Below are 19,572 nucleotides of genomic sequence, written 5' to 3'. Positions count from 1 at the left end.
AAACTAAACTTCAATCCCGCTAAGGGATCAAAACCTTGTAATAAGCATATCTTGATTTAAACTAGGCACCATCACTGCACTTGAGAAGCTTCAGAACAGTCCACAGTAATTCCTGGCTACTGCGGTGCATGAAAAGCTTCTCATGCCCCATGTGCTCACTTCAGTGTGCAACACACCCTGTGACCTACAGAGCACAAGCAGAAGCAGAATGCTTTGCAAAGGAGCTGTGTGTAGAAGCTTTCCCAAGGAATTTGCTGCCACACTAAATATTTACTGCAACTGTTCCATTTCACATACATGAAAACTCTCCTGATGCAACACACACTGCATCATTGCTATTATAAAAGAATCAGTTGGTACTAGTTTTGTTTCGAATGTGCCTCAATCCAAAGGTAAATATACTAAACAAGAACAGCACAGAACTTTTGGTCATAGTGGGAGAGTTTTTCACACTTCGTATTTCAGGTATAAATCCTAAACTCGCTGGGTTTGAGCGTAGAGAGCAGTAACTCCACTGCATACTTGTCTTCTACTCCTGTAGCCCCAAGTAATTCCAGATCCCTTTCTATGAAGTTGAACACATCTGCTAATCTCTCTTCCCGCTGCTGTAAGGCAGTCCTGGCCTCATGAAGGCGTTTGCCAATTTCCTGGTACTCCTCGGGTGTGAATCTTCTGTAGGCCACGCACAAAGTTCTTAGGCCCTTCTGTGAGAAAATAAAAGACTACATTCAGAGTAGACAAGATTTCCATCTAAGAAGATGTCACCAGCAATTTTTTCACTACAAGTCACAATTCATAGTGCATGAATTTCCTTCTGATCAGCTGAGGCTGGGAGCTGGGCAAGCACATACACTTACCAAAGCAAATTCATCCACATGTATCCTTGTTTTGTCTATTTCTCCACTCTTGCTACGAGGAAGAATGGAAGACTCTGCTCCCTTTGTGAATAAAAGCTTCTCCCCTAGAAAGTCAGATAGAACTAAAATTAAAAATAATGCCATTTAGGAAGCTCTCAAGTGCTGCTTGTGCAATTTGTGATCACTTACCTGAGGGACTCTCTACAATGACACTCATTCGTCTGCGATTTGGATCGAACTCCAAAACATGAAGCAATTTATACCTGTATTTTGTGTTTTAAAAGAAGGAACGGGAAGAAAATACTTTTAGAAATAAATTTCCAAAGACAATTACTTATAAATAGACTCTTACACCACAGACCTTTCCTCAAAGTGTCATTTTTATACAGAAACTCTGAAAGCAATGCTACCACTACTGAATAACACTGTTCATTGTTTTTTATCAGTTTATATATGCTTAACTCCATTCTGTAAGAATAAAAGGTTCTTCTACCAACAGGAATAGTTTCCTGAATACTAACTTGACATTCGGAGATTACAAACAGCTCTTATCTATTTCTTCATCCTTCTGTTGTTACTTCAAGTATAACTTTGGAAACTGTATTTTGTTTCTGACATCTGTAAAAAATCTTCACTGTCAAAAAAGTGTGTGCGCCCTGGTAAGGGGACTAGTTTTTGTTATGTTACCACTAGCTTAGAAAATTAATTTTAGACATTTAACTTCAAAGTACTGCCAACTAGCTGACACAGATCAGATGGGTAAAAGGAGTTACACAGTTACCGATAATTTGTACTCATTTTGGGAAAGTTTAAAATATCTAATTAGATTATGCACTGATGAGACTGATTCTGGGAATTTCTAGAGCTGAAACAAGGCTTGAAAAAGCAATTCAGTTTCCCAACTCTGCTACAGTCTCAACCTTTGAGGAATGGGTAAAGATACAAACTGTTACAACACACACCTACACAGAGTAACTCACACAAAATTCTTGCATCTCAGCTACAATTGGTAAGGAATAAGATGCAAGGTGTCTTGAAGACATCAAGGGAAAAGCATTAAACAGAGCACGCTGTGGAAAGGCAAGGTTTGCTTATGAACAGAGAGGATTAAGAGGAGAACATTACATTAATCTTCACTACTGTTCTGTCCTTCAAAATAATCAAGGAATAAAAACAAATACCTCTCTGGTTTTCCAAGACTTTTTACTTCCATACTGTCTCCACTAATTCCAGTAAATACTACTCCAACCCTAAAAGTAAAGGAAATATACATTTAATTATCACTTTAGACAAAATGCCTATTAATGGAGGGATGGGAAGACGGCAGGGAAAAAAAGGAGAGACTCTTACACCCCATTACTCTTCTCTGCTTCTAGGGCAAAATAAGAATGCCCATTTCTGCAGTATTTTATTCACATCATACTCTGACCACTGTATTTTCTCAAGTATTTTCATAAATATTTCAAATCATCACTTTATAATACACCTAGGGGGTTGTGTATTTCACATTTGAATGGTTTCCCAGTAAAGTGTCAGTGCCAGGCCCTGGGCTTCACCAATGTCCTGAGCCATTTTTACGGTTGCTCTCCCCATGGACAGCCTGCCCTCGCAGGCAGATCCTGTCTCAGACAGTCCTGGCAGGGCTGCTCACCGGCTTGCAGCTTCCACTAAAGCCTTCTCATCTGGTGAAGAAGCGTAATATTCCAACGGGGATGTTATTCCGTTGGCATGCCAGGGACCATCAGCACCATCTGTCTGATCTGCATTGATCTGCACTGTATGACACAGACAAACTGCTTTCAAGAAGAGCTCTTCCTCTTTCACCTGTAAGAAAGAAAAAACTTGATTTGTAACATTTACATAACAACACAGTTTTGAACACACTTAATAAAATGTTTTTACTTAAAAATCTGTCAAGCATTTAATATTTAATAATCACATCTCAACATGTTTAATAAATATTATTTGCCCATTAACACTTAAAAGCTTCTAACTATTCAGAAATTCTGATTTATGTTTGGTGCTTGTCTTTTTTATGTTAATGGTACAAGAATATTTCTCTGAAATAAAACACTTTCCATCTAGGATGACTAATGATGGGAAAACCAAAGAGCCTTACCAAACCATGCCTATTTCCATCTGGAGAATCTTCAGAAAATCCCTCTGGAGTTAGTTTACCATTGACCTCTTGGTACTTTATGCCATTAATGGAGCACTCCCGGAACTGCATCTCATTTTCAGTTAATGTACCAGTTTTGTCTGTAAACACATACTCTACCTTTTATAAAATAAAACAAAAAAACCCAGACTTGGAATCGCATGTACTTGTTAGAAGAAAAAAGATACAATAATATCCACTCACACTCTATTATACACATTTTTTAAATCATATAAGAATTTTAACTTCTGCCATCACATCTTTGTACCTTATTTTAAAATTAATCAGAAATCAAATCACAGGTAACAAAAAGTCTGCAATAACAGATTTTAGTACTGAAAACTAAGTAGAAAATAGGTTAAAAAAACCCAACAGACAACATATTTTTTACTCTACCTGTCCCAATTCCTCATTGAGGTCTGAAGTATTTACTTGTGCTCTCTGGTTTGTTTCTTCATGATAGAGGTCAAGATCCCAGCCAATAAAAAAAGATCCAAGAAATTTCTGCATCTCAACAGTCACATAGAGTGAAATAGGTATGATAAAATTGTAAAGTACCAGAAAAGCAAGAAAATCTGAAATAAACCTCAGAATCTACAATAGAAAAAAAGAAAACGTGAAGATTACCACAGTGATCAGGTGAAACATGGTGACTTAATTAGGCTTCAATATGCATGAAAAATGACAAACTGGGAGAGCCAGAGAAGCCCAAGTCCCACGTACACATGAGAGAGACAACACAGGCATTTGCAGGTTGCCCCAGTAACACGCCTTCACACTGATGCAAAAAGTCTGCCTTAAGCTGTGACTGGAGGTTTCAATTCACAAGTTCATTAATTTTTATCTCTCTACTGAATCTGTCAGGAGGGCTGCCAATTAATACTAATTGTCATGGTGATTCTGGTTTTGAACTCTGAAAGGGTTTGGTCTGAAAAACGAATGTGTTCCCCATTCCATCAAACAGCATGATTCATAAAAGCTTTTCTACAGAACCCTGAATTGTGAGGCAAACAAGTGATTTTCCATGCTGCCAGAGGAATCTGCAAGTACTCTGTTGTTTCAGGACAGCAAAGTCAAGAGGGCTCCTGTCTGCTGGCATTCCCCAGTGACTTGAGTGATCCAGACAACACGAAAAGAAAGGGATTTCTTTTATGCCTCTTCAAATCATTGTGTTCCACACACACATTCCAGGCAAACACCTATGTAACAGGATAGAAACTTCTCTTTACTAGGTATGATAATTTTAACAAACCCTAAAATGCAACACTACAGTCTCTTTCATCTGCACAACAAACTCAGTATCTAAATTGTACTTTGGGAAGACTCTTACCAACACTTGAATACTGAGCAAGAGATTAGAGATGACAAAAACCAGGCCACCTCTTTTAACTCCACCAGATATTGGTGCAGGAGAACATTTTAAATAAAGGAAGCGTAAAAGTAGTCAACAATTTGCAAAGTTAAATAATGTCTGTTCTCCCTCATTAGGGAGCACTGCTGTCAGTATTTAATAAATAATTAAAGTAGCTGACAAAAACTCAGCAAGTTCTGTGCCTAAAGAGATCTTCCAAACTAAACCAGAGAAGACAGATAGAAAGTGTGAGCAGTAATTCACCTAAGAGAAGTAGCGACAATCACTTAAGTTAGAGAGTTTCTTCAGCAATGGCAAAGGAATAATCTGCACACACAGGAGGAGATGGAAAGCACTTTGAGTAAGGATGCCAGCATGCTGAGAAATGCAAAGCAGATTGTGGAAGTCAACATGGCAGACAGAAAAACAAAGACATGACAGAAGGAGAATGACACTGCAGAAACAGACATGGCTCTCTACATTCCTGATGGCAAAGGTAAAGGAATGGAAAGATTGAGGAAATACTTATCCCTGTTCTATTCAGAACTGAAAAACTCCACAGGCATAGCAATTATTTCAAATTAAGCCCCTGAAATACTTCGGACAAAGGTAGACTCATACAGCAATAAAAAATTAAACAGAACACAGAAAAATACAGACTAATTAAAAAGAGACACTTTTCAGAACCACAGATTTCAGAAACACTTTAAAGTATCCCTTCACCCTCTTAAAAAGAACTGAGAAGGCAAGCAGGAGCTTGAGCAAAATTACAGCCTTACGAAATTGCCCAAACCATCCCAACATCACAGAACGTACAAAATTCCTGAAGTGTGAAATCACTGCAATAGAACATACACAAGAACAGCCATTCTCCTCCTCTTTTCCTTTATGGAATGACAAAAGACATCCTAAAGAACAATAACTAGAACATAGACCATCAGAAATATGTCCTAACAAGGCCTTTTCAAAAATTTTCAAAAAGCTTGGTCTTCTAATAAAAGGAAGAAAAAGTTCAACCAGTAACAGAGATAGAAATATTTCTACACAATGGTGAGGCTACATGGGACTAACTCTCTCAAAAATCACTGAGACAACAGCACACAGACTGGCAAATGGATCATGTGGTGGTTACACACCGAATAGACACATAATATACATTACATCGAGTGTATACTGGTTGAGTGGTCCTCAGATACACAAGTGGGCAGAACTAAGTTACCTTACTGCTGTTTCTTTCATGCTCTGTTTTTTCATTATACCAAGGTTCATCCCATTTCTCTTCAGCTTGCCATGCATACTTTAAAATAGTGCTCAAAATGGCTTCAAAGAGGAGGATTATTAGATAAATAATCAGAAAGGAATTCATGGACCTATAAAGAGGCAAAAAAAAAAAAAAAAAGCAAGCAACTTCAGTTTTACTTAATCTGTTGACACATTGTGGTTACATGACTTGATCAAAACCTTGTCGGACCTTTTTTAAAAAGCGTATCCTGTGCTTGATATGGATATAAACTTTCTATGTGACAAGCAAGCAACAGAATGGGAAAGAAATTCTACATCTAAGATATATGAAGACTAGATTAATGTGCAGGAACACCCCAACACCTGACTTGTGTCACACCTGCAGTCCCAGACTAGTGGGGCTGACTTATCTTCTCTTTTTCCCTGAGGACCTTGCAAGGCTGTGAAGGCATTACAAACAAGCACAGCAGAAACCCATGGCTGCACCTTTTCCCCAGCTGGAAGAGCACTGCCATGGGCAGCTGAGTATTTAACTCAGGCCAGCCTACAGCAGGATACAGTCACACCTGCCTCTGTGTTCTGTAACCAGCCATAGCCAGACCATCCTTCCAGCCCTCCTTTGGTGACTGAACTTCTCTTGTGCACACTACAGTTAAGTTTGCATGTATGTTTGTTGTTTGTATGTAGCTATAGAGGAATAATCAATCCCACATTTGCACAAGAATGCCAGGGGGCTCTCTCAGATTTTTAGTAACTGGAATAAAGGAAACATATCAGAACTCTTTTTCCTTTTAAAATAAATCATGAGATTCAATATAAATATCTACCATACTAACACCTATCCTGCAACAAGGAGCAAGCTTGGGTATTTCCAATTTGTACACTACTAAAGGATGAAATATCAAGAAATGGATTTTATCTTTATAGCTTCCTACTGCAAGGCAAGGCAATTAACACTCTCTTCTCTTTGCCTACAACTTAATGATGAGACCACCAGGGTTTTAAGATTACAGAGGAAAAACTAAGTTAAAGTTCTACAAAAAAGAGAGATATTAGAAAATAAACATACTTTTCTACTGCTGACCGTTTCTGAGATTTACTCTTGTAATTTAATGCCATCTTTGTCTCCATACCTGTATACACAGCAACACCTGGGAAGGAAGGGGGGAAGAGTTAGATTTCATTTTCTGCATAAATACAATTTGCAGAATTTTTCATTTTGAGAGATATAGGATAAAAGCAAAAGGTGGTACTACTTCAGTGTTTACTATGAGACAGTATTTTGTACTATTTGCAATACTCTTCTATAGTAAAACAGTACTACTGAAGTAATTTTGACACCTACTTTAACAGTGTTCATTACTATGACTGTACTGCTCTTCAATACATATTTTATGGAAATCAGCATGGTAAATCTCAGGAGAAAACCTTGAACAATAGGTAACAGTAAGAACAGTCATTTATCCATTGAAGTTAAGTTATTCCTTTATCAAACCACTTCAAATATTTTCACAGAGCAGAGCTGGAACTTTATACCCTTAGAGATTCTTCAGTGTAATATCATTACTTTCATCTATAATCATATCCCCTCAGGTAACAGTCAGCAAGATTATTACAATTTCTTCAGTGCAAGTAGAATTAAAACACAGTTCATCAACACGCTTTAAGAGAATACTCTTTAAATATTTAGATGTCTACAAACCAAATATTTCTTTAGTGTTTTTTAATCTTGCTCCACGAAGTAAGAGACTTTCAGGCCCAAGAGGTCTAAAAAGAAATAGACATATCAGCATGTAAACATCAGCTGTTCTGTATTCAAGAACTACTGAAATCCAGTTTCCTATGCAAAGCTGTCCTACATCCCCTACAAATTCCCAATGCAGCAACTCCATCAGTCCATCTTACCCCTTTCACCACACCTCCCACACATCTCCACAGAGCTCTCTGTTTCTTTTCATGTTTCCTTTGGTCACTGCCATACTCCCCCACCACTGTTCCATATCCCATAATTATTGACGGGGCTAAATATTCCAAATGGCTGGTTCAGAGAGACCCACAAGTTACTTGGGAAGCAAGCAGTGAACCCATTTGAGTTCACAGTGCTCCCAAAGTGCTGCTTTAGGTTTGGCTAATCTACCAATCCCCTACCCCTCTGTCAGACTGAAATGATCTAGAAAGTTCAAAAGCTATTCATACCAAAGAAACAAACAATTAGATGGACAGCACCACAGGAGTGCAAATTTTGTTTCCTAACACAGGAGGTAAAATTTCGTAATGTTTTTTCCTCACATGTATCACAATACAATAACACATTCATTTCTTTGGCTAAGTTCACTGCAAACAGTGCTGTGAAAATAAGGGTCTAGTTAGAAACAAGGTTAATATAAGGTTAGAACCGTATGTTCTACTGCAGAAGCTGCATCATCTTTAGAAACTGCCAGCAGGGTTGGTTTGAAATTAAAAAAAAGAAGTATTTTTGCCACTATTTGAAATGAAAGCAGAAATTTAACAACTGCACTGGCCAGATTGACATATTGGGTAGAAGCAAAAGAATTAGAAGTTCATATGCAAAGTGCTTTGGCACACAAGCCCTTGGGTTTACCCTACTTTTCCTTTAGCTGTGCCACATGCAGGCCATGATCACTATTATATAAACAAAGCTCTTAAACTTCAAGCTCCTTTGAAAGTATCATCTGAAGTTATTCAAAAAACCTCAAAGCCAAACCCACAACCCACCTCCCACAGTCAAACGTTTAACTTAAGTGTTACTGCAAATGTAACAGTTACCATCACAAATACCATGTGTACCAATTACACACACAGATTATGATGGATTCTTTAAATTAAACGTGCATCTGTTAGTATTTTAGGCTAGACTCAAACTTCAACTGAAAATATGAACTAAAAGCAACTAAATGCTTGAGCATTTAAAATTTTCATATAAGAAACATGACTTATATTTCTGAGTTCAATTTTGTAAAACCAGTCCGACAAACCCAAAATACCAAACCTGAATCAGTGCAGCACAGACCAGGCAAGTTTACCTTTGACAGACAGAACATACAGCTCCACTAGTAGTCAGAACTTGCAATTACTTTTTTCACACTCCTTTTAAACCAGCTCTGTTTTACGTTCTCAACTGAATCATTTTTTAATAGATCATCCCAAAGCTGAGCCTGTGAAGCTCAGCAGTACTGAATTCTAAAAAGCTCTAAGTGAAGTAGCATGTACAGTGACCTTAGCAAACAGCTGTGTGGGTTTTTTGGGGTGCCATGGGTGGGGTTTTTTGGTGAGGGTGACTAAGCCACTGAACTTGGGGCCAAGTGACCTGGCTTCTACACTCCCCATATTTCTTGCAAAACCACTGAAAACTCCTCAATTTACTCTGAACTCCATGTCACTCCCATCTAAAGTTGACAGATGTTTGCCAGCCTCAGACTGACACACATTCAGGTCCTCAGACTGAAGGCACATATCACATGGAAAGCAGTACTCTTTTAATACTCAAGTAGAAATATCACCAAAAAAAAAAAAAATAGTGTAAAAGATAACATTTTGGACATGACAGGAGTGAAAGAACTGGAACAGATTTACCCGTTTCTGTGAACAAGCACTTCACCTTTTCAGAAGAGGTGACAAAGTTTTTTGGAAGCTGGACAATCAACAACTCTCAAGATAAAATAACTGATTTTGAACGCTAAATATTTCTGAAAATTTGGTAACTTCTTGTGAGTGATTTCTATGTCTTTATTTCAAACCATGATCATTCAATTCCCCCCACCACAACAGGATAGGAGAGAAAACAGGAGGAACAGGATTGAGAATGAGCAGCTGTGTGGATGCCTGGCTGGTAGCTGGGACTAACCCACAGCAATTAGAAATCTTTCCAGGAAGTCCACATGGAAGTCTGTAAATGGCTTCACATCTTTGTTTTTATATTTGCACATGTGTTTGTTACTTGCTGTGACTGCACAAGGAAAGGTGGTGAGCACATGATTATGTGCACACAGTTGTGTTGTCTGTGACAGATGTAAGCACTTATCTGCACAGTCCAGCTGTAGTTTGAAATAGATACTAAAAACTACAAATTTGCAGCAGAGGCTTTGTTAAACCAGGAATTTCCTAGGGATTTCAACTGCAAAAACTTCTCAGTGCCTGTGACAACAGGGGATCTGTTGTAGTCTACGTAATGTGTCAGTGGAAATTGTTCCAGATCAATAAATGCTTTAATTAACAAATAACAACAAAGCTACCACATGATAAGCAGTGACTAAAAATTACCCGCTTCACAACAGTCAAGCTTTCCAGAACTCTTGTATTAAATCTGAAAAACTGGGTAGTAATGACTTATTTCGCTCATTTTTTCTCATCTCCATCTGAACTATGCAGCTGCAACTGATACTTTTAGTAAAAATACCTCTCCTTTCATATATTCAACAGTAACTCTTGTGATGGTCAAGATTTTAACCACCTCCACGTGTTCTAAACAATCATCTTATACAATTTTACTCACCGTACTATTTCTTCAGCTTGTTGACTTACAGTTATTCTTCCAACAAATCTATGAAAGATGGACATGTCTTAGAAATACATGAAGACTCAAAAATGCAAAAACCTTCTCTATATTTACAAAAAAGTCCTTAATGGTTCACAAGTAAAAAATAAATCAACTTTTATTAACAAACTAAACCAATATGGCAAAACTGGCAATAATTTTACAAGAGGCATTTAGCAACAGAAACATTTATCCCTCAAAGAAATAGTCATTTGAGAAAGCTTATTAACTCTGATTAATTACCACAAAAGATTATATTCATTTAAAACAGATTGTGACTTCTTGATGATTCAGTAAGAAATAATTCCTCAAAAAATATAAGTTTGCATATTACCCACGAGAAATAGTAACTTTCATTTAATAAAGCAAATCTACTATGCATTTAAAAATCTGACATGTGCATATTTAGCATGACCCAGCTACAAACAGGGACATAATTGTGATTGTACATATAGTACAATCACCATAGTGATTGTACCTTAATTTGCTAAATATCAAATATTTGAACATCTGTTCAAACTAAGTATCTTAGTTTTAAAAGACTTAATATTTCTCAAAGATCTCCAAACTTCTTAAGAACAGCTGCTATGATATACTCGGATTTTAAAAACTACTTCATAGCTACCATTTTCCATTATACAATTCAGAAGAGACTTGGATGGGAATTCAACTTCTGCTACCCACAACGCTGTTTTAGAGAGTCTATGACATTGGTTGCTGATGTTAAAGCACACAAACACATATGCCTGTTTTTAATCTAAGGTTTTGCTGGTCGAAGAATAGAGTTCAAATCTTCTCTGGAGCATATGTAAAATAAATATGACCAACACATATCCTTAGAATTAGACTTGAGTCAATTCCACTTTAAAAATATCCTATATAATATTGAAATCTCCTGGCAGGACCTTATACAACTTTCTTCACCCTCCTCGAACTGTAGGCCATTTAATTCTTTAAAATCTAGAAATAAGTGTACTGATTAGAACTGAAAGGTACATAATTAAACTAAAAAAAGATAAATATTATAATGTCTGGTTTACTACTCAAGTACTCAAATTTAACTTGTCACTTACAACTTTCAGTAAGCACGTATGTATAAACACAAGCTGATTATTAAAACCTGAAATTCAAGCAGATGTCTGAAGCTATTTTAATCCTAGCAAGACCTGTAACATTCTCAGTATTAAACACCTCCTTCTGATTTAATTTCAAAATATTTACCAATAAAGTGATACCTGTATAGATCTGCTTCTGGCTGCTGACATTCTATAACAGCTACCAGTTTGTCCAGGTTGGCAACAGATTGCAGCACTGCTGTTTCTGGGACTGCAACGTGTGTCTGTAAAACAGTGCCCATTGGGTTAATACAGGACTACCAGGCAGCAGGGTGGGTATTTCAACAGGCTGAAGGAAAAATGGCACCACAAATTTACTACATTTTATTTCATAGAAGAACCCAGACCTTAAGATTGGTCTCTCCATCCAAACTTGCAGTGGTAACATGGCATGAACCATCAACTCGGTCAGATGACAGGAGCACCAGATCAACAGGGAAAGTCTCATCTTTGGCTACTCTGACAATGTCCCCCACCTAACAAAGTGAACATAGATCGGAAAGATACAAAGAGAGGTTTAAAGAGCAGAATTCATTTCAGAATTGTTACCAAACCACAGTGGTTAGCAATAAAACAAGAGCTTTAGCTGTGTGATAAAAACACTTTAATTTGTCCTTCAGCCACATACCCGAATGTTTTTAGATCTGGTTTTCACAAGGCCACCACTTCGAACAACATAAACTGGAGCACCATTGACTTCATTGTCTGCTTTATGTCGTAGCCAGTCTTCATAGCCCTGTGGAAAACACACAAAAATCTACTTTTTAAGCAAGAAAACTAAAAAATAGACTAAATTTAATATTCTAAGAAAATGTGTTCAAACTACTTCCCACATTGTCTCAATATAGTTCTTAACTTCTCTTGAGTTTCTGTTCCAGCTGTTACTCAAGAACCTGGTAAACCCCTTAATCTTGTCACTTCACACAAACAAGTAAAGGCAAATAAAGCAGAAGTGGTGAAGAAACTTAATAGTCCCATGCTCTCTTAAACAAACAGGCAGTGACATTTTCTGACCAAGCACTCAATAAATCTTTGATCTATATGGATTCATACCATATAGCATCTCTTATAAGTTACTGCCACAGCCTATGCACAAAATCTCAAGATTCAATTTTGTGTGACGTGCTGTTGACACATCAGCTCTGTCCACTAAGAGAAGATGACTGAGAAGATTTTTGTTCTTTTTGACTCCTAATGGAACAGTCTGCAGCAACCGAGCTTTTAACTGATAAACTAAGCAGCTTTCTTTTACTGGGACATCAGAATCCTACAGTCCCTAAGTATGACTCTTTTAAGAATCCTTCCTAAGCAGAATGAAAAAGCAGGAGTCAGTACCTACAGCTCCTTGTTAAGGTGACTGACAGAAGAAAACAAGGATTTAACTAACATCCAGTAACCTTGGGGCATTTGTCTCACAAACCTGAACAGCTGAACAATGTGGGCATTTGGCAAAGAACTGAAAATCACCTTTCTTTAGAAAGTACAGATTTCAGCGCTTTCTCCACCTGACACCTCCTGCCTCCAACACAAGGGTGACACCTCACACCAGGGAATTCTTAAGAGCCAACTTAGTGTGGTCAGTTCAAATTCCCCCCAAATTTACCCAGTGCAGCGTTTTTGAGAGTTCCTTAGCCTCACCTGAAAACACTGGAAAAATACTGTGGAAAAGAAAGATGCAAGAGGAATACAGGGAATGTTGCTTACTTGCATGGAAAGAGACTAAAGATTAAAATCCCTCGATTAAATTATATTCTTAAGTCCTGCTTAAGTAACTGCATCAATGTAATTGAGAAAAGTTCTGCATTTTATACTACCAGTCATTCTCAGTTTAGGTCTATAGTTAATCAAAACCTGCAAAGTAGTTGTTTATAATTTACCTGGCAGCCAAGTAAGCATCTATGATCCATCAGCTAAATACCTAAAAAACTTACTAAAATGGACTAAGTTTCCTAAAGTTTCTTGGGAAATACCTTTATTTTGTTGTATTTTGGCTTGGGATTTTTTTTTTTAACTTTTTGTTTTGTTTTTATTTATTTGGTAACTTTGAACTCCTTGGAGGACTGCATACAGATCTTCATAGGCATAAGGAGGAAAGTGCTCTGGCTAACAAGACAGACAAAATGACACAGCACGAGCTGCATCACTTTGCAGTCCTGTATGTCCTTCTTCTGACCTAGGTGCAGTTACACTTCCAAGTAGAAAAAGTTCTGTCTCCTTGTCTGAGATTAAAATAAGGCTGAGTCCTGAGGTATGCCAGAGGTGCCACATTCACTGGTCTTCTGGAAGGCAGGGGAGTTTTTCCATCCACTGCGAAGCTTCTCAAACCTTCGTATGATTAATGCTTCTATTTTTCCCCTTCATCTTTTGAGAGAATACTAAATTATAGTTTAACATTTATCCTGATGTAACTTTGTATAGAACCAGTGCCCCATAGCTTTCAAAATGGGGTTCTTTCCTTAAAATCTGCTTCCTATTACACTTCTGGTTTAGAGAAAATGGGAACTGATTTTGATGCAATACTGGGGATTTTTCCCTCTGCACTCCAACAAATTTATCTTTCTCCCTTGTCTGAGGGCAGCTTGTTGGAAATAGCACAATTCATTGTCCCTTCAAGATAACAGCCTGCAAATATTGCTTGCCTCCTTTGCAGCAGGTAGGGGAAACATGAGAGTCCATTCGATCAGTTTAGGTGATTCCAATAGTCCTTGCAGAGATACTGAGACAGCCAGAAAATCTCTTGATGTCTGGCAAGTAATGAATGATTCAAAGCTTCCAGAAGGAATGACAGAATCTCTGTTCTTTGCAATTGATGATAAGATACTTAAATTTCCCAATATAAGATTGGGCATCTGGAAGCAAGGTGGTGTTAAGATTATTTTGGACTATTTTAGACTTACACAAGTCTAACTTCTTTCTGGAAAAAGTGATCTAATATTTATAACTCTGTTTCAAAATCTCTTTTCGTTCACACAGCTTTATTATCCATTTCCTACTTATGACTGTAGCTCTTGAACATGTGATTTTTTGGGGGGTGATGGTAACAACTGCAATTGAATAGGATTAGGGCACTCTACATACACAAATTGCCCAGCAACAAGATGAAATGTTAGTCCAAATATTACTCCAGCATTAAGAACCACTCTGTCCTGGACACCTTTCTATCTGCCTGAAAGCTAGAAATATTTTTACTTTTTGCCCTATTTCTGGGTGGCTTTGGGTCTTTCTGGCACAGAAGGCAAATTGAAATTCCAGTTACAGCTCTGAAACAGTCTCCTGCTTATTTTTCCGTTGCAGGGCTGCATTTATTCCCGACAGCACTGTCAAACCCCTTGAAGAGGACAGCTCCTGAAAATTACCTCCCTGCAGAAGAGATTATAATTTTTACCCACATCACTTCTTTATTTATGAGCTTGCTTCTTTCTCCTCTTGCTTTAAGGGCATAAAGAAAACAGAAGACTTTGTTTTTCTTTTTCTTTTCTTTTATTTTTATATTCTGATTCCAGAGGCTCTAGGTCTCAGTAGGATGTAATACAATGCTTGAACAAGATTTCTATTAAACTCAGAAGATTTTTATCTCAAGTGCTATGAAACACTCTCAAATGTTTTATGCAACCAAAGAAGACCAGGAGCTTTCTAAACAGAGCTTCTACCTGGTACAGGATCACAGTTAAAACACATTTTACACCATGAAACATTCCCCTTGGGGCAAAACTTGCCTTTTAACTACTGACAAACACACCCTGCACTACTGCTTCATCTGCCCAAGCTCCGCTCTCGGGGTGTGATGTGGGAGGACTGGTTCTAACAGGCAGCGAGGTGTGCCAAAGGAATAAGTGAGGAGCTTTCAGAAAAGGTCTGATAACAAGTGACATGTAATGTTTAGACAAAAATGCTGCCTGACAGTCATCCACTGTCCATTTTAGGGTACTGCAGTGAGTCATTGAGTGCTTGACAACCAACCAAATGCTGAAGCTCAAGCATCTAACTGGGAATATTAAATACAAAAGTTTCTAAAAATGACACAATTTTTATATATTTTTAGTAGCTAAATACTATCCTGGTCAGACTCTTTTACTGAAGTAACTTTACTTTAGTAGGACTTCATGCCACGAGATTTTTCCCCTTTACCTGTTTTATGGCTGTCACAGTTATGACAAAGAATAATGGCAATCCACTGGTAATAGGACTGGTAGGGGTATCTATCATGAGCTAAAAGAAAAGAAAATGTGAAAATTAGCCCAAATTTTATTTTTACAATTGTACTTCCAAAAAAAACCCCAAAAACCCAAATGAAGCAAGATGACAACTATTTTCCAAACTCTTCATTATAACCTGTATTTATGCATTTCCTGCCGATTTTCTCGAGCAAAATTCAGTTTCTGACAGCTAAATAATACGTCAATAATGATGCAAACAGATGTTTTAGAGCACAGAGCAGCCTTAGGCACATTTGTAAAGCATGTGACAATTTCAAGGGTCCTTACTAAAAGAAGGTATAATTTCATCCTACAAAAATGAATTCAAAAGTATATTACAAAGGAAAGAAATCTACATTTCATGAAGCTGTTTCAACATTCTATATGATCTACTGCCTACCAGCCATGTAGCGTATAACATCATCATTACATTTAGAAGTAAAAATAAAGCTAAGAACAGTAATTTCTAATGGTTTAGATATTAGAAAACACTTTTTTTTAGACTGCATCTTTCTGGTTGCCCCAAGTTAACATGCAGTTTTTACAGTTTGTGCTATTATTGCTGGCATGCCAAAAGTGCAGTGTACACACTAAGGTTCTGTATGTGGGGGGATGTTAGTGGTTCTCCTCTGCTGCAGGAAAAAATCAACATGGTCAAGTGCTGAAAAGGAAATATACACAAGAACTATTCAAAACCACAGACATTGATTTGATTCACTTTACCTGAGACTTATGGCATTGCTTTGGGAATCATTAAAGAAGAAAAGAAAAGTCATACATGAAGTTTACTCTGTTAACAGAGGAAGAACCTCACAAACAAAAGAGATTATGCCACTTTATAATGCACACATGAGGTTTTTGGTTGGTTTCTTTCACAGATGATTTATAGAACACAACAAAAATGAGATCTAGCCTGCAATACTGTCTGTTCTTTAACTGTAGCACTTCAATTTCAGCTTGGCAGCATATTGACCAAGAAAACTCATACCAAAAGCATCTGATTTTTGGCTGGATAGGATTAATCATGAAATTTCTGCCATCTATACTCTCTCATTCTTTCTCAAGAGAAGGTTATATATGAAAATGAAGCAGGTTCTGTGCTACTGGAATTGTCATGCCAGCCTGCTGACTTTGCCTCGTCCACCAGGACACCGTGATCCCCTGCCTGCCACACAGCTGGACACACATCCATCACACACACCTCGTGTCACCAAAATGCAGTCTGTCACCTTGCTTTGGGCATGCACATGTGTGGTGAACAATGTGGACTGGACTGTGCAGCAAGTTGAAATCACACAATGAGACCCTGCCCCAGCTCTGCCATCCCCAGTGGAAAAGGTGGTAATGAAAGACACTGCATGTTGGCCACACGAGATTCATAGGATAGGGAAGGTACCATGGTGGTCAGCTTTAAAAGGCACCTTTGTCTTATAAAAAGAAAAAATACTAGATATTAATGAACTTCCAAAAGGGATTTGAATAAAAACAGAATTCCATTCTAACAAAGGAACAAAACTGACTGCAGCTTTTGTGCTGTTCTCTTTCCAAGAAAGCAGACAGACAAGACATTTCCCATACATGTGAGGGCATCCACTTGACACAAACTGAGAGAAGAGGATTACACTCAGAACAGAATTTATGCCCTTAGATCCTTATTTGTTCACAGATGTCACATTTAGATACTACCAAAAGGCAACAGTTTGAAAAAACTGTGACACCACATCGAACTAAAGAGGTAAATCTGCATTAAAAAGAAATAAAAGCCACGCTGCCTGCGGTTACTTTACTAACATTTATGTTCCATCTTCAGCATGTTCCCATCTTCCTCATGCTGCAATATGTTCAACAGCATGAAACATTGCAACAGGAATTACACAGTCCATATTCTTAACTAGGTAGATGTGGTGGACAACACACTTTGTCAGCCTAAGTTAGAACTGTATGACTTTAGTCCAGCACAGGAATTTTTAGCCAACAAATGTCCTTCTTTCTAAATGTGAAAAAATAAGATCAAGTGACACAGGAGGCAATGGATTAAAAGTTGCAGATGTGGCCCTGATACTGACACCTTACACAATCAAAGACAAGTTTTATGAACTCTTCACTCTCCCCGTTCTTTGTCAGATGAGGTGCCATCCTTTTCAGATGCACACTCTAAATGTTGGTGAATCACTGTGGAGGGCTCTACGTATTCAAAACATTCTATTTTATAACGAAAGAAAAGTTTGTGTAGCCCAAAATCTTGTCTCTGCCTCAGGTATTAATCAGTCTTTCAAAAGTTACTATCTCTCCTCTGAACCCTTCTCCCACTTATCCTTCACCTACTAAGCCTGCAATAGCTCCACAGAATTCAGGTAGATTACAGAACTGGAGGGGCAATGATCACAAAAATTTTCAGACTCTCCTAATCTACTTGTGGATGTTTTTAATTAAAAGAAGTACGGTCTGCTACAAAAGCCACAGCAATATTTCTAACATAAACTGTAACAATAACAGCACTAACTGAGATCTTCAAAACTGGCAAACTATCGATTTTAACTGTAACATCTGCGTGTTCATTTTATGTGAACAAATTGAATTTGAGGATCTTAGAACTGTATCATGATACTCTGTTGATTTACAAAAGCAAGACAAAAATAAAAAGGGTATCTGGAATTCATTACTAACTTACGAGATTAAAGTTGTACTTGAGGCAGACAACTGAATCCCTGTGCAATGGACTTTGAAACTGCACACTTAAATACATTAGCATTCATGAAGATAAAACCTAAGGATAATACTTAAATTTGGACATAATTAGTTTTAAAGTTATATTCTTTGCCTAGAGAAATTGGAAATGTGTTCTTTTTACAGACAGAATATGTAAGTAGAGAAGTTAAATTCACAGAACAAAAATCAGTGGCAGAATTTACAACAAAAATTGCAATTTCCTGAGTATTATTCAACTTACCTGAACCAAAAATATAATGAGAAAATAAAAGTTGGCTACTCTTCTGAACTGCTCAAATAAGTTTTTTGGAACAAAATTCCACACTGTATACTGAAGGGAAAAAAAGGAGAGAGAGAAGAATAATTACAACACAACATACAATTTTTCAGTGAAGTTCAGTTCTGCTTCCCTTGAACTGTCCTAACCTAAACCTTCTCATTCCCCAAGTCCCCTCCCCCAAACCTTACTCTTCTCCCACACAGAACTTCTGTACCCAATTTTTGTTGATTTCTTTTTATTTCTTCTGTTTTAAGTACAGCTAGCAGGGAAGTAAGGGTAGCAACTGCATTGCCTCTATAGGCCAAATTTAAAATGTTTTCCTCCAACTGGGACAGGGGCAGCTGGAGTCATTTGGCTGCTTGTATCCTGGGTAGGAGGGAAGAAATTAATTCCTGCAGCTGTAACATTCCCTCCAACACTACAGCGACAAGGCACATCCCCAGCATCAGCTCTATTGATTTCAATCCAAGGACACACCGGGAGGGAATCCGCAACTGCAGTCCACTGCTGATTTATTTTATGCAGAGTACTGGCTTTCAACTTGGCTATTTTAAAAATCCTCATAACCAGCTTCATCCTGCCTTTTAAGTAGTTTGGGCAACAGTGGTTTAAAAACTACTTTTCTTCAGAAAGCCTGACCAACTTGCTTAACTGCTCTGTACTTGAGTTTTGAGGAAAGAAGGGTGAAAGAATGAGACAAACCACATATGAAGCAACCTAGCTTTTCCATCAAAACAGTTCAGAGCTTTTTTCATTTTGAATACTGTATATGCACCACTAGACATAATACAGATGTGCACATCTGCCACACGACTTCCCAAGTAACACATCAAGTGGTTTTGCCATGACAAATTGATTCCTTACCTTAGATGATATGATTCTGTTGTCTGCAAACTTCTGAGGAACATAATGGCCATGCTGGGGAAAACGATTTGCTATATAAATAGTTCTTGTGTCGCTTTGATGCGGTGGGTCAAAACCCTAAAACATAAAATAAAAAAAGACATAATCAAGAAAGTCAATTTTATTAACTGCTGTTTTGTAAAATTCTGTGGAAAAGGGCATTCAGATATCAAGCAGTAGTTTTTGAAAAGCAAAGAAAATTATTG

General features: G+C 37.6%; 1 protein-coding gene across 13 annotated transcripts in view; it reads right to left on the bottom strand.

Moving 5' to 3' along the window:
* The window catches only part of ATP11B (ATPase phospholipid transporting 11B (putative)), a 65,530-nt gene that overhangs the window by 31,064 nt on the left and 14,894 nt on the right, over nt 1-19,572 (bottom strand). For all 13 annotated transcript variants that reach the window (XR_005602587.1, XM_039556644.1, XM_039556636.1 and 10 more), the window contains exons 2-18: nt 19,328-19,444; nt 18,425-18,514; nt 15,407-15,487; nt 11,907-12,014; nt 11,626-11,754; nt 11,399-11,502; nt 10,122-10,169; nt 7,311-7,375; nt 6,678-6,759; nt 5,586-5,736; nt 3,412-3,609; nt 2,977-3,135; nt 2,509-2,681; nt 2,039-2,107; nt 1,047-1,120; nt 858-961; nt 523-704 (exon numbers count right to left, since the gene is read on the bottom strand). Coding sequence is in view for 12 of the 13 variants with exons in the window: in XM_039556644.1 (XP_039412578.1) it covers nt 523-704; nt 858-961; nt 1,047-1,120; nt 2,039-2,107; nt 2,509-2,681; nt 2,977-3,135; nt 3,412-3,609; nt 5,586-5,736; nt 6,678-6,759; nt 7,311-7,375; nt 10,122-10,169; nt 11,399-11,502; nt 11,626-11,754; nt 11,907-12,014; nt 15,407-15,487; nt 18,425-18,514; nt 19,328-19,444 (1,934 nt within the window). In the remaining variant the exon portion in view is untranslated. The remainder of the gene's footprint in view (nt 1-522; nt 705-857; nt 962-1,046; nt 1,121-2,038; nt 2,108-2,508; nt 2,682-2,976; nt 3,136-3,411; nt 3,610-5,585; nt 5,737-6,677; nt 6,760-7,310; nt 7,376-10,121; nt 10,170-11,398; nt 11,503-11,625; nt 11,755-11,906; nt 12,015-15,406; nt 15,488-18,424; nt 18,515-19,327; nt 19,445-19,572) is intronic.

This window comes from Corvus cornix, chromosome 9, assembly GCF_000738735.6.
Source record: "Corvus cornix cornix isolate S_Up_H32 chromosome 9, ASM73873v5, whole genome shotgun sequence".
In the NCBI taxonomy this organism is placed as follows: Eukaryota; Metazoa; Chordata; class Aves; order Passeriformes; family Corvidae; genus Corvus; species Corvus cornix.
Note: the sequence above shows the minus strand (reverse complement) of the source record. Positions and strands in the feature narration are given on the sequence as shown.